The sequence below is a fragment of the Ailuropoda melanoleuca genome, chromosome 2 (genome assembly GCF_002007445.2).
Source record: "Ailuropoda melanoleuca isolate Jingjing chromosome 2, ASM200744v2, whole genome shotgun sequence".
NCBI lineage: Eukaryota > Metazoa > Chordata > Mammalia > Carnivora > Ursidae > Ailuropoda > Ailuropoda melanoleuca.
Genome location: NC_048219.1, coordinates 156,915,261 through 156,929,853, shown reverse-complemented (window position 1 = coordinate 156,929,853; position 14,593 = coordinate 156,915,261). Strand labels below are relative to the sequence as shown.

Below are 14,593 nucleotides of genomic sequence, written 5' to 3'. Positions count from 1 at the left end.
TTGGGACCAGTGGCCTGAGCTTTTGGGTGTTTTTTCTCTAGAATCTGTCCTTCTTCCTGAACCCACCTTGTGCACGATGGTCCCAGCTCTCGGAGGTGCTCAGCTGGCAGTTTTCTTCTGTCACCAAAAGAGGTCTCAATGTGGACCAGCTCAACATGCTAGGAGAGAAACTACTCGGTAGGAACTTTTTCCGTATATGAAAATTGAAATTCATAAAAATAGCTCGACTTGTTTCTTTCCCCTCTTTGCTCTCTATTTTGATCAAGGTAGAAGAGTGTTAAAAAAAAAAAGAGCGCTCGTTTGGCTTTTCCAGCTGCAGCTTGTTACAGCTAAATGAAAATTATAGCTCACCTTGGAAGTAGGTATAGACCTGATAAAAAAACTTAAATGAATCATTTCCCGATTATCTCATCTTAACATTACTGAGCGGGTTTCCTAAGGGAAATGTTTTTGAATTATGTAAAATATATTAGTTGTGGCTAAAAGAAGTTCCTTGATGAGAAAGATGAAGTGTCATTAACCTTGGGGAGCAAAAAGTAAGTCCCCAGTACGGTGAGAATAAGTAAGGTCCTGGGGTCACCCGCCGCATAGCACTGCCCACAGCTCTTGCCTCAGTGGTCCAGGTACATGGAGACCCTGCCCACAGCAGGATGACATCCTTGAACTGCAGCTTTGACTGACTGGCAGGGTCCAGGCCATAACAGAGAATTCCCCTTCAGTAGCTAATCTCATGGATTTATTAGTTTTCTGCATAAGGAAATGAAAGACCTCCTAGCCTCAAGGTCAAATCTTTAACGAATGGGAGTATCTGAACTATTTCTTTAAAAATCCCCAAGCAACTTTTTTTTTCCAGATTTGCTTTCTATACAGAAGAATTGTGTATATTGCAAATATCAGTAGACTCTTCCTAACCAAGTAGCTCTCAGTATGCCTTCTCGTGGCATGTAGCTGTCACAGTAGGGGTCTTAATGCCACTTAATAAGATGTAAGAAATCACCATATTCCATTTCCATATTCCATTTCCTTATTTGGTGAGAATCAAGACAGCTATCTTTTCTGCCTATAATGGCTTCTCCGTGGTTCTCCACAAAGAGAGATGGCAGGCTCACCACCTTCTACGGCCCGGGCTGCTTTAGTTTGTGTAGCTGATAACCCCTCGGCTTCCTTCCCCCTCTCTCATTTCTCTCACTTGGCTTTTGATCTGCACCAACCTCCCTGAGCCCACGTCCTCTTTGGAGGAGGGCTGAGAGAAACACCCAAATAATATCAAAATAAGCTTAGAAAGTCAAGTGTCAGTGAAATAGATCACCTAGGGGTGATCTTGGTCTTAGTTTGAAGCTTGAGAAAGCTCTGAAGGACCAGTGGGAGAGGAGCCTGTGAGGAAGGAGGAGGCGGCAGTGGGAGGTGGTACTGCATAGACGGGGACCATATCAAGGCTTCTCCAGAAAGCACAGTTAATCAGCATCAATGTGTGAGAGTATCAACCAGGTACATACAGTCTTCCTCTTTTGGGTGTTGGCTCTTTGAGAAGAAATACAAGAGCCATCTGTCTAACCAAAGCTTCAGAGTCAGTTTCTGTTTCCTGAAAAAGCTTATTTTTATTTGGTTAGGTCCTAATGCTGGCCCCGATGGTCTCATTCCGTGGACAAGGTTCTGCAAGGTGGGTACTGTCTGGGTTTTCTGCGCTCTGGGCTCTCGCTATCTGTTGAGGTTCTCCTGTTCTTTGCTGTGGTGGTTGCTTATCTTTGTGCTTATTTTGGCATATTTGTCCCTGGCCCGTGGAAACCCTAGAGCAGGTTGTTTACCTTCCTTCAGTGCAGGTCAGTCTCCAAGTGTGAGTCTGACAGGAAGTGCCTGTGCGTGTGATAACATTCTTTCTATCTGAAATGAGTCTTCCGTTTACCCACACCGGTCCCTTGCCTGGCAGCGTTTTCGCCCCGTCCATGAGAAATGTGTGCTCTGTGCTGGCTCGAATAGCCCCCTGGGCCCATTGAGTTTGCTCAAGCAAAGGGACCATTTGGAAGGAATAATCAGACCCCACTGGGGTCTCCAGACAATGCTGACAGGCTCACGCTACTGGATTTTACTAGTAGGAGGGCAGCTTTTGTTCTGTGATTCACCCTGGAGGTCATTCGCTGGCTGGTTCACTATAGTTCAGAGAGGGAAGCAGAGCCTGGCCCTGGAAAGAGAGAGCTTGGTGTCTGCATGTCCATAAGGGGAGGGGTGGCTCAGTAGGGGGCGGTGTTAGTTTTGGCAGCTGGGCCGACTTTCCAAATTAAAATCGAATGGTGGGAAGAGGCATGGTAAGTCACTGTTTTGAATGTCTTTGTTCCTAATGTGTGCATTTGTACACTTGCAGGAAAATATAAATGATAAAAATTTTCCTTTCTGGCTTTGGATTGAAAGCATCCTTGAACTCATTAAAAAACACCTGCTCTCTCTCTGGAATGATGGGTAAGAGCCATTGATAAGATTTATTTTTGAAACATAATTTTAGCACACTCTCCCTTACTGCAAGCCTAAGACCCGCCTGACCTGGACAGACCTCATCATTTGACAAGACCTGTGTGCATCTCACCGAAATGGATGCTTCCAGGCTGTTCTGTCGGGGCTTCGTGATAGTGGAACCTCATAAGATTAAACTTACACTTTTATAGTATATGTATTATGTATTTTCAACACTTAAATAAGATTTTTTGAGTGCCATTCATGTATTCACTCATTCAACAAAAATTTCTTAGCATCGACTTACTATGTTGCTGCTAGGAAAGAAGAAAAACCTTTCTAACTCCGTAAATTGTTTTTATCTAATTTATTCCCAGGGTCAGTTGATATTTCAGCAAAGGCTTTAACTTACCAGAAGTGCTAGAACATGAAAATATATTGTCAGAGCCTTCCTCTCCAGTATAAAAGATGCAGACATTCAGACATTTTCATGGCCTTTAAAAATCAAGTGGAAAAAAAGGTCATCAAATAAACATAAAAGGCTCATTAATCCAGCAAGTATTTATTGATCATCCACAGCATCCTGTTGGCCCGGTGTTAGTGATTGGTTTGGACTTAAGCAGACACATGTATAAGCGAAATGCTACCTGAAGTGTCAAATAGGTTTTAACGCACCAAAATGGCCTATACAGTTTTATCCCATGTTCGCAAGTTTCAGTAAGCGACATGGTCTGTCAGTTAACGTGAACGCGAGAAACACGGCAGAAGCTAAGGGCACCTGTTGGCTCTCCCCGCGCAGGTGCATCGTGGGCTTTATCAGCAAGGAGCGAGAGCGCGCGCTGCTCAAGGACCAGCAGCCGGGCACGTTCCTGCTGCGCTTCAGCGAGAGCTGCCGGGAAGGGGCCATCACGTTCACGTGGGTGGAGCGGTCGCAGAACGGAGGCGGTAAGCGTGGGCGCCGCAGCCCTTCTCCCGCCTGCGGGGCGGCCGGTGCGCGTGATGCGGGGCTGCGGAAAACTGCAGACCCCTTGCCCCTCCCCCCGAGGGTTTGCTATGGTGCCAGGAGTATTTGTGATTCGCTACCTGGGACGTACTGTGGAAATGACGGTTTTTAAAGACAAGGCCGAATTCTCCCCTTTCTGTCAGCTTGGTTATCTGTAGACGAAGGATGTGAGTCAGCCTGGCTGACAAGCTGTTTCGGGGAGGAAACCCACTCTGGAGGCCTGTGCTTCCAGTCCCACTGCAGGGAGCCCCAGGTGGAGCCCCAGGGAGGCAGGCCCCTCCTGGAGAGGGGTCCTGTGCGCCTAGCACTGCCCCCGCCCCCCCCACCCCTGCCTGCAAACCGAGCAGTTGCAAGGTTGTCTTGGTTCTCACTTGGGTTTCTGTTTCACCAGATGAATTTATGGCAGGAAGGCTCCGAGCACCTCCGCACCCTGAAACAGGTTTCTGGGGAGGAGGCCGAACAAACAGCAGAGATGAGACAATGATGGACAGCAGAGTTCCTTTTTGCAGTTGCTTCTAGTTTGAGCTCTTTGAGGGGTTGAAGGAATCCAGTGACTTTCCTGCTTTCAGGGGAAAGGTGCAAAAACAGGAGATATTGTTCTATGTATTTTTTTCTCCTAATGAAAATTCAGGAAAACTGGGATTAGGGCCCAGGGTAGGCAGTGGATGTTAGAAACGGCCTTTTCATCTTCCCCCACGGTGGTGCCTTTCCTGAGTGAACTGAGAGAAGGAGCTAGCCAAGCAGGAGGCAGAGCTGAGGGGATCCTTGCATCCAGGAAGCCTGGGCGGGGCAGCACCAGCTCCAGAGCTGTGGGAGGCCTGCAGAGTCCGCAGAGCAACGGAACAGCAGCCTCTGAAGTGACCTTCTGGATCAGTCAGGACGCAGGATTCAAATGAAGTCATGGAACACTACATCAAAAACTAAGGATGTACTGTGTGGTGACTAACATAACATAATAAAAAATTATAAAAACAAAACAAAAACGAAGGCTGACAATAAGACCACGAGTAAATTAAACGGGTTTATTGCATTAAGGATTAGAAGATAAACTAGCAAATAGGATCCTTTTTTTTTTGTTTAAAATTTTTTTCCGTGTATTGTTATTTATTTTAATAAAAAATTATTCTTCAATCTGAAAAGAAAAGCAACCAGAAAATGAGCTTATTTTTTTATTAACTTAATCTGTAACTTTAGCCAAGATGACCCAATTAGTATTTCTTTAGCTGCCCATGGGTGGGGACATCATTAAACATGCAGGCTACCGAAGATGTTTAATAAACCTCTTCTTGCCAGGTTTACCAGTCTCAACAAATAATGACAAGTGCGGTGTTGTTGCATTGCCCTTATTTTTCCTGTTTCTCAGAAAGGATTATGATTTATTTAGAAATGCAGTAGCACGCTGTGTTATAAATCCAATCATTGTGAGTAGTTCTTAGCGGGGGTCACTCAAATCCGTAAACTCTGCGATGTGTTGTTTCTCTCCTCTGTTGTTTTGGGATAATCCATGGGACTCACTTAGATCTTCTTCTTTTTAGAACCTTACTTCCATGCCGTTGAGCCCTACACGAAGAAAGAACTTTCTGCTGTTACTTTCCCTGATATTATTCGCAATTACAAAGTCATGGCTGCTGAAAATATTCCAGAGAATCCCCTGAAGTATCTGTATCCGAATATTGATAAAGACCATGCCTTTGGGAAATATTACTCCAGGCCAAAGGAAGGTAGGTGGAGAAAGTGAATGATCCTTGCCCTGATGAGTAAGAGCACAGTTCAGTCATTCCTGCTGTGATGTTCTCATTTCATCACTGTCCAAAGGTCTGCTGGAGCCAGGGTTTACTAACGCACATGGCCCTGTCCTTCCTGTAGGTGCACAGTGCCCGCACAGACGTCACCCCTGCTGTGTCATTAACTCACCACTTTTTCTGGAATTGCTGTAAGCAGCTTTTCCAAAGATGGTATAAACCCAGTGTAGTTGAAATATAACATGTTATTTGGCCTGATACAGACAGTAAGAAATGAACAAAGAATTTCTTCTTTTAGGACTTTTGAAAAAGTCCATTTCTGGTCTTGTGTATTTATTATCTCATTACTTTTTCCACATACGGAGCGGTAAAAAGGCAGGAACACCATGGCCAACTGATTTATACCAGCCTGTTCCTGTTAAAATTGAGAGAACAAAGGCCCAGGAGAAGCAAAACGGTTCAATCAGGGTGATCTGATTAATTGATGAGATCATATTATTTCTAGTGATTGTTGTTAAGACCAGACCTGGGCTTAGAACACAGGTCTCCTGTTTCTCCGTCTTTACTGAATTGCATTTGAGAACGTTCATGTTACCCTGCTCTGGTTTGGAACACGCCAACAAAGCGTATTATTTTCCAGAACCAGAAATCTCAGTATTCACGCGGTTGCTTTGGGAAGAAGATGCCCCCAGCTGCACCTCGACAGCGGTGTATATCATACCAACCAGACTAGGACCACTAATCCACACACAGCTTCGCACATTTTGTGCTCCAGCTTCTGTAGGATTTCAGGCCTGGGGAGGAGAAAGCTCGCAGCTCGACTTCTGTCCTGAGCTCTTCTCCCTTCCCTCTGAGTTGTTTCTGCCTTCCCACCAGAATTTGAGGTGCCTCAGGCAGGGAAGTCACGGCCCCTTACAGCTACAGGACCCTAACCTGACTGTCAGGGCAAACAGTAGAATTTTGATGAAAGAGAACGTCGGTCGTCTGTCCTTGGGTAAGCTCTGCTAACAAAGTTGTACCCGATGTGTTTGCTTGTAGCCCCAGAACCAATGGAACTCGATGGCCCTAAAGGAACTGGATACATCAAGACTGAGTTGATTTCTGTGTCTGAAGTGTAAGTGAACACAGAAGAGAGCCATGTTTAAAACCCGCAGACCAGCCCCGCTCCTGGCTGCGGCCTGTTGAAGATGCTTGTACTTTGCTTTCTCATTGTAATTGCTGTTGCTGCCGTCACAGTTGGATTTGTTGAAAAGACCCTAACTAGAGATCCTGGTGTCACTGCCTATCAGAATTTTACTGCCTTTATAAAAACAAACAGACAAAAAAAAAAACAAAAAAAAAAACCCCCAAACACCACCACCACCACCACCACCACCCAAGGTTGTATTTAAGTTCCCCCCCCCAAACTGATACTTTGAAAAAGTATAAATAAAATGAACAAAAATGGATCAGAGTGGGAAAGTAGTTCTTTGCAATTGAGGAAAGGCCAAAGTGATGATTGAGATACATTTTTTTCGCTTGCTTTGATTTTGTTGTTTCATTTTATAAAAGGTAGAAAAAAAATTGGAAAAGTCATTGTCAGTTATTTGGCCTGCAGCACTGTCTTGGGGTGACTGGATGTAGCCTTCATGTAAAACCACTCTGGAGCAGCTTTATCTGCATACAAATCTCAAGGTAGGGACGAGGGACTCCCCAGATACTTCTCTGGAGCTTCTGGGGCCAGGCTCAGCCCCGAGGCACCGGCCCCTCCGGGTGCCATGCCGCCCGTCCGCCGCCCGCAGGTTTAACCAGGCAGGAGCGGTGCAGGTCCTGACTCTGGCCACTTCTCACTCACATCTCTAGCGTCCTGGACGTTTCCCAAGGGGCCGGGCTGGGGACAGGAGCCTTCCACCATCTGTACTTTTCCAAATGGATTGCACCGGCAGATGTACTGAGCCAAAATAAAACCTAAAGTGATAATTCCATCACAGGCCAAAGATGAAATGTCGAAGTTGGTGCCCACTGCTTTCACGATCTCGATGTTAACATTTCCTTTTCCTTTCTCCCCATTTTAGTCACCCCTCTCGACTTCAGACCACAGACAACCTTCTCCCCATGTCCCCTGAGGAGTTTGACGAGGTGTCTCGGATAGTGGGTTCCGTAGAGTTCGACAGTATGGTGAGTACCCCACGGGGACAGGGACAAGGACTGGTGGAGCAAGTGCTCTCTGGGGCAGCGAGGGCGCCTGCAGCCGCTCCGCTTGGCCACAGGGAATCGGAAGGAGTCTGGGGCAGAGTCAGCGAGGGTGTGTTTTCGATCAGCCCTGCCACACCGGAGCCTGCGGTGCTTACCCAAGCTCCACCATCGCCAGGATGCTTTATTCCTGGCGCTCTGCACCTTCCAGAAACTAAATGACATTTCAAATACTCAAAAGTTCCTCCTCTGCCCTTTGAAGTTGTCCTTGTGGAAATTTCCTATGTTAAGGAACTACCATGTCTCTGATAAGAACACGTTTTCCTTCGGCCTGTTATTTCAGCTCTGTGTCTGGGTTCAGGAGTGTTATTTTTAGGAAGAGAGAGGACTGATGCATGGCAGAGGCTTCAGCGATAGTGACAGTGACAGTCCCCCGCTTCACATTGGAGGACTGATTTGTGCTGCTCACACCTGCAGTGGTCAGGGGTTTGCCAAGAGTAGAAGGTTCTAGGAGTGAAAGAGTGATGAGTGTCACGACCACAATAGGAACAGGGCTGTCCACAAAAGAGAGAATCTGTTCCCTTTGGGAGAATGTTTTTCAGTAAATCAAATAGTATTGTTTGCCTGTCGGGCCGAAATCCTTCCCCTTAAAGACTTTTTTTGGTTGGCTGGGATTTTGCTGACCCTGTTTAATTTTAGGCTCTTTGCCACGTGAGGCTATTCCAGCTTGTTAAAATGTGTTTACTCCTTTAAAAAAGTCCTCCTTGAGTTATTACCGTCCTTTCTTCATCACCATGTAACTGGTGCCCGGCACAGACTGTGTGCTCAGGGGCGAGGCAGGAGGTCAGGGAAGGGAGAGGTGGAGAGAGGGTGCCACCCTTCAGACACCCAGGTTATGTATCTGTGTGTGCACGTGACATCAATAACACCTCTTGAAAGTCAAGTTTCTGGAATGTAACTTTTTTCTTGGTCCCTTTTTCTCACCCAAAGAAGCCCAGGCTCCACTCTCTAGAGACCATAGTTTCTTACACGTTCCTGATTGTTGAGAATGAAAAAAGTCACTTCTGTTCCTGTTGGCAAGTGTAAAATGAACCTTTTCTATGGGCAAGGGTGCGTCCTCTATTGGAAGGTAGCCCCCAGGTCTGCTACAAAGTGCTTTATAAACCCGAGACAAAAACGCAACAAATATAAAGCCCTGTTCCAAGAGTGTAAGATCTGTTGATGGAACCACAAAATGGCTGCCCTTCTTTGTCGTTCCTGAGTGAGTTACGTTATCACCACAATCAGCAGCGGCACCGTGAATACGTGAGACTTACCGTGTGCCAGGCACTGCACCGGCAGTGGCTTCGTCAGTCTTCACGACCACCTTCTGAGTTAGCTGTTCCTGTTATTCTCAGTTTTACAGTGTGGAGAAGGAGCCCCCCATCCCAAAGTGTACACCTTGACTGTGATCCCACAGCTAGTAAATGATGGAATGAGTATTTGAATCCACCTGGGGAGTCTCTAGCGTGCCTGCTCTTGTCCGCTCTCCTGGAATGCTTCCCAGAAAAATCAGAGCTTCATTTCATTCAAAACATCCACCACAGAGAAACTTTGCACAGGACTCACTGGGTCTCGTTGCAGTTTAGTAGGACAAAGGCAGCGTGGCCTTTGGGTGAGAAGCCTGTGTTTGGGATTCTGAATTCAGGGTTCCAACTCTTGTCATCACCATTATTCCCCTGGACCTTAAGAAAATAAGATGGGTTAGTTGTCTCCGTCTGTGCAAGCGGTGTGACCACTTTCTCTGTGCTCTTGGAATGAGACTGGGAGAGCGATTTAAATTCTCTAAATAAATGCCAGGAAATGGACACCCCCCCCCCCATAGCCATTCCATTCCAGATGACTTCATTCATTTCATTTGTAGGGCAAAAGAAGTCTATTTTACATACACACACACACACACACACACACACACACACACACCTCTCCAGGTTAAACCTTTAGAAGACTGAAAGAGCTGGGAGAGGTGATTATATGGACAAGGCACTGGCTGCTCAAAGCAAAAGTTGGATTAGTCCCCAAATTGGATGGGCTCTACTTTGTCTCAGATGATCTGTCCTTAACCTTGGCCATGATTTCCAGTCAGCACCTGCTCCTGGCAGGAGGGCACATGCCCTGCAACGGAGCAGCCTCTCTCAGAGCCGGCTCTTTCAGCCACGTCTGCAGGTCGCAGCTCTGGACCAGGGTCAGGAACAGGAGGACCGCAGCCCCTGAGGAAACTGTCCAAGAGACACAGAGCACCAGTGTTTTCTGCAGGATGACTTGAGTGTTTGTTTAGTCTGGATTTCCTGTACAATAAACTTCTTCCTCAGGGACTATGTGGAGAACCCGTCTACTCTCCTACCGGCCTTTGGTCAAAGCTGATAATAACAACAGGAACATTTATTAACCCTCCTCTGTGTCCCTCTGCTACGCTAGGCGTTGTACATGGTATCTCATTTCATCCTTCCAGCACATCCTTCTGCGAGGTACTGTTAGCCTGCCTTGGAAGGACAAAGACCCAGAGATCTAGAGAGGTTGGGTGATATACCCCAGTCACACGTGCCAGTAAGAGACGGTGACAGGATTTGGAATCGGGCTTTTCTCTCCTTTTCTCTGTCTCTGTCTCTCTCTTTCCCTCTTTCCAGAAGTCCACTCTCTTAACTACACATTTCAGCTACACACTGAAACATAGGGGCAAAAACTTCATTGTGCTTTTAATCCAAAATAATGTTCATAAGAGCCCACTGTGTCCTACCTGCCTTTGAGCACTTAGCATTAAAAATAATGGACTCATTATAGAAACAGCTATAAATTCTTAAAAATTCTGACTCTATTGTTTTGGTCACTCTGTGGCTTCCGAAATAGATATTAAAGGAATTTTCCAAAACCTTAAAGGGCAGTTCTCCAGAGGCTGACCGTCTAGTCCTGTGTTTCAGCCGGTATTCTGGGACCCCACTAGTTGTCTGTTTCCGGGGGCTGTCGTCTGCACTGGCCTCTGCCCACTAGCTGCCGCTAGCACACCCACACGCAGGAGTGCCCGCCAGACACGTCTTCACACAGTGCTGGAGGGAGACAGCCCGGGAGTAGAGCACCTGGTGGGGGGCGGGGGAGCCCGGCGGGAAGTGAGATAGGAAGTCGGTGGTGGCAGGCTGGAGTTCTTCGGGAGTGCAGCTTCCTGCCCACGCGGTGCCCTGTTCTGGCAGGAGGCACTGCTGGGGGAGGGAAGGGCTTCCTCCTAGTTCTCTTTCTCTAGTCTGTACCTGAGAGACATTCATTTATTATTCCTACTGCGTGGCCTTTAAGGCAAATTCTTCATTTCCCCCCATCCCTTCCTCCCTCTGGCACGCAGCTCAGCACGCCTCGCCCTTGTTTTTCGGGAGCAGATTTGCCACGTTGCTCTGCCCCCAGACTTGCATAACAGCAAAAAGCTTTATGCGGTCTGGATGAATTGATAGAGTTAAGCCGGCAGGCTGCAGAGGAGTAATCCGCCAGCTTAGATGATAGAAAAGGTCTCGATTAGTCCAGGAAAAAGGATAAATAGCACATGCTGAAGGCCTGCTAATTCCATGGTGGTTATTTGCTGTGGAGTGTCTTCCTGCTGGCCCATTGTAGAACCGACAGGCCGTGTTAAATATGTGGCTCTGCATTTCACGAGGGCTGTGTAATAAACTTAACCACGTTTTATCTTTTTACAGATGAATGCAGTATAGAGCATGAATTTTTCTCGTCTTCTCTGGCGACATTTTTCCTTCCCATCTGTGATTCCCTCCTGCTACTCTGTTCCTTCACATCCCATGTTTCTAGGGAAATGAGACAAAGACGAACAAATTTGCTGCAACCTGTTGATAGCAAGTGGATTTTTCCCTAATTCAGAAACGTCTGTTACTCTGAAGGGCTTCATGCATCTTATGAAAGGTAAAATTGAGGGGCCCTCTCCGTAGAGTGGGTTTTACAAATGAAAAATATCCAGATACACTGAAGACGTCAGGGCTAGAATGAGAATCCTTTGGGAAAGGTGAGAAGTTGAGCAGCACTTAAAATGCTGTGCACAAAGTCAGTGCCCAGCTGTTACAGGCTGTCGGATAGATCCCACGGTCATTTAGGGAACTTCCTGATGTAGGATAGGCAAATTTCTGTTCGGGAGAATTCTTATTTGTTCCCTCTGCTTTAAATATGGCTGGAGGTTTTCCATTGGTTTACGTATGAAATCGTTCAAAGCTAAGTCACGCAGAATTACATCAACTGTTTATCTAAGATAGCCATCCTGTATCTGGGCAGGGTGTAAAAGTTGTGTTCTCTATTTTATTATGTTTTCCACACTGGCCATTTAAAGCTAAAAGCAAATTCTCTTTCTTGGGAGAATTAGCTTTTTGTTTGTTATGGCTTAATGATACTGGCTACTATCAGTAGAAGGAAATACGGTTTCCAGACTCATGAGTAGTTTTTTCTGTTTAAACCTTAATATCCAAAGCTGAATATATTCCGCCTTTATCACGGTCACCAGTAAATGAAATTATCTTCACATTTCTGTCAAGGGAGCCAGGCTATTAACAACCGCTCTCTCTAGGCAAAAATCCTGTTACTCTCCAAAAAGTTGAAGTTAATTGTAGATCTAGACCAACTCAAAAATTTAATTCATGTTTCTTAAATGGGTTAATGTGTCTTTATTGTTATCAGCTGGTATTTAGTCTTAGTCATAAAATTTTCAAATTGAGAAGGAAAAGTAGTGACTGACAAGTAATTAACCAGGAATCATATGAGAATTCAAACAATTTGAAAACTCGTCCTGTGTAACTGCATTGAGAATTGCATGTTTTTCACTGATAAATGTGTGTCTCTGACAAATACATTTGCAAATGGTTCCATTTTCTCTCCTGTGCTTTTTCCAGACTGCTTTCTGATGTTTCGTGATGCGTATTCTGTTACTTACCGTCTTCCTCCACTAGCACTGACACCACACACGTGGCTTAGTGGGGCGGGTTTGGCAGCGTTCTTCCGCAGAACGTTCGCAGACTGCCGTCTCTGTAGCTGCACCTTCAGTTCCCCACCGTCACCACCACGGTTATAATATTACGTAAACGCCATATTTTCTGGTGGGGATAAACTTTTCTTGATGTCTATTTTAAGATTTAAACGACATGTATTGCATTAAATATAATCGGCACGTGGTGCTCTCCTCCTCTCAGTTTTTACATAAGACCACGTGAACCTGACTGGCTTCGCATTTATTTTAAATTGAAATGAGGAAGGAAAAAGAGAACATTAAAAAAAAAAAACTTTCTAACTGTCGGCATTTAACTGTTTGGTATGTTTTGGCCCTTTGAGAACAACCTGGCATGGTTTCATTTTACTATGCCAGCCAAGAGATTTTGGTTACTTTTGAGAAGTATTGAAACTCTAAAGTTAGTCTCTTATAAACAAAGTTGGCGTAAAGATTTTATAAGTTGTTACTGGCATTATGTATAGGTTTGATGTTTTTCTCATTTTTTTCTTACTTATGATTAAACATACAAACGTGTGAGTCCTTATTTTTGAGTAAGGTTGATAACACCACGTTCCTGAGCATTGCCCTTTCTTACCCTGCTTGTGGTCCGACCTGCCGTGGTGGATGGGTCAGTGGAAGATAGCAGGCAGGAAGCATTATTGGCATGAGCCACAGTGAGTGCCATGAAAAGCAAGCAAACAAACAAAAAAAGTGCTTTGGCCTTGCTGACCATAGCTGCCTCCAAATGCACAAATAATTTGGCAGTTTGTTCGGAACGTATTTTGGTACTGCTAATATAAGTTTCTAACTTAAAAATACATGGAAAGTGGGACTCTGTCTTGTCTCCAAAGCCACATCTCAGACCCACATCCCAAGATTAGAGGAACTTTTCCCAAGGAGTCACTGCGCCCATGCCAAAAGGGGCCATTTTTCTCCAAAGATCTTGTAAGCTAGAAAGCCATGGCCTTCTCAAAGTAAAAGGCACCATGTGCTGGAAAAAAAATAGTTTAATGAAAGACATAATCATCACTCAGACATAAATCTGGCAGGCTGGACTTCACTATTGTGTGAAGAGTTGTCAGGGAATAGTGCTGGAGGCTTGAATTCTGGCATCCTGATAAATATGACCTTTCTCATCTCTGTGTCTGCAGTATTTACATCTAAGAAATATAAAGTTGCTTTGTAATAAACATGGAGAACGTCTTTCTCCGATAGATAAGGCCCTGCCTAGCCATAAGTTTGTATTCATATCTAATTGATCATTATCATGAGTCACCACATAGATCTTGGCGTAAGGAAGTTTGTGAGTTTTAAGAGTACTTCTGGTGTGGTGTTTGTAGAGGGTTTGATAAGCATAGAGCTTTCATGTACCACCTGGGAAAAATTTCTCCTTATTAAGGAAGGAGATTTCTGAAATGGCAATAAATGATTGAGCTATATATTTAGCATTAAATGACCGAAATCTATTTATTGCCTGGAAGCTAAAATGGAATATTATGTCTCAATAAACAAAGCACTGCTTTCACCTCTGACTGTCCCAGGGTAAACAGCGAAAAAACTAGAAATTGTTTTTGAAAACTGTGGTACGTACTGTTTGAACTGGGATGCTGTTCCCCAAGCAAGGGGTATTTACTTGAGTGGCTTTTTTTGGTTAGTTAAGATTCATGCACTCTGCTAGTCCGTCAGATACACAGTGAGCACCTGCCGTGAGCCGGTACTGTTCTAGGTGTGTGGGAAGCATTATAAACAAAAACAAAGACCTCTGCTCTTTTGGAGCCTGAGAGGTTTTGGATCATATGTTCTAATCATCTTACTTATGAACACACAAGATTTTGTGAAACATAGCCAAAAGCTACAGATAACCTTAATTGTTATATAAAAATATGCACGATTTCAAGGAAATGGCATTTAAAACAGTTTTAGGAAGGCTAAAGATAATACGGTTTTTAGAACCTTCTAAGATGAATTTATATAGCTCTTAAAAGATAGTGACATGCTCAGCTTCCAAGTTTTGGTAAACTAACTTCAGGTTATGTGTATGCTATACTGAGAAATTAAACCTCTTACTTGGCCAATTGAAAAAAAAGTACCATACTTAAGCAGTTTTAACCGTATTAAATTTATATTGGGCCTGTAAATGTAGAGGTACCTTAACAGTACCTTTGACAGGAAGCTAATAATAGGTATTGCATTCTCATACTATGTAAATTCTGTGTTCCTTAGTTG

At 44.8% G+C, this 14,593-nt stretch overlaps 1 protein-coding gene across 6 annotated transcripts in view; it reads left to right on the top strand.

Annotated features, from left to right (window-relative positions):
- STAT1 (signal transducer and activator of transcription 1) overlaps positions 1-14,593 on the top strand; it is a 47,064-nt gene that overhangs the window by 26,516 nt on the left and 5,955 nt on the right. For 3 of the 6 annotated variants that reach the window (XM_019798317.2, XM_034654870.1, XM_011223379.3), the window contains 8 exons: positions 42-177; positions 1,611-1,660; positions 2,360-2,454; positions 3,245-3,390; positions 4,984-5,169; positions 6,229-6,304; positions 7,245-7,347; positions 11,079-12,255. In XM_019798317.2, coding sequence (XP_019653876.1) covers positions 42-177; positions 1,611-1,660; positions 2,360-2,454; positions 3,245-3,390; positions 4,984-5,169; positions 6,229-6,304; positions 7,245-7,347; positions 11,079-11,093 — 807 coding nt within the window. In that variant the 3' untranslated portion in view covers positions 11,094-12,255. Of the gene's footprint in view, positions 1-41; positions 178-1,610; positions 1,661-2,359; positions 2,455-3,244; positions 3,391-4,983; positions 5,170-6,228; positions 6,305-6,741; positions 6,865-7,244; positions 7,348-11,078; positions 12,912-14,593 lie in introns of those variants that run through there. The other 3 variants (XR_004623532.1, XR_004623531.1, XM_002918002.4) reach the window with 3 other exon arrangements.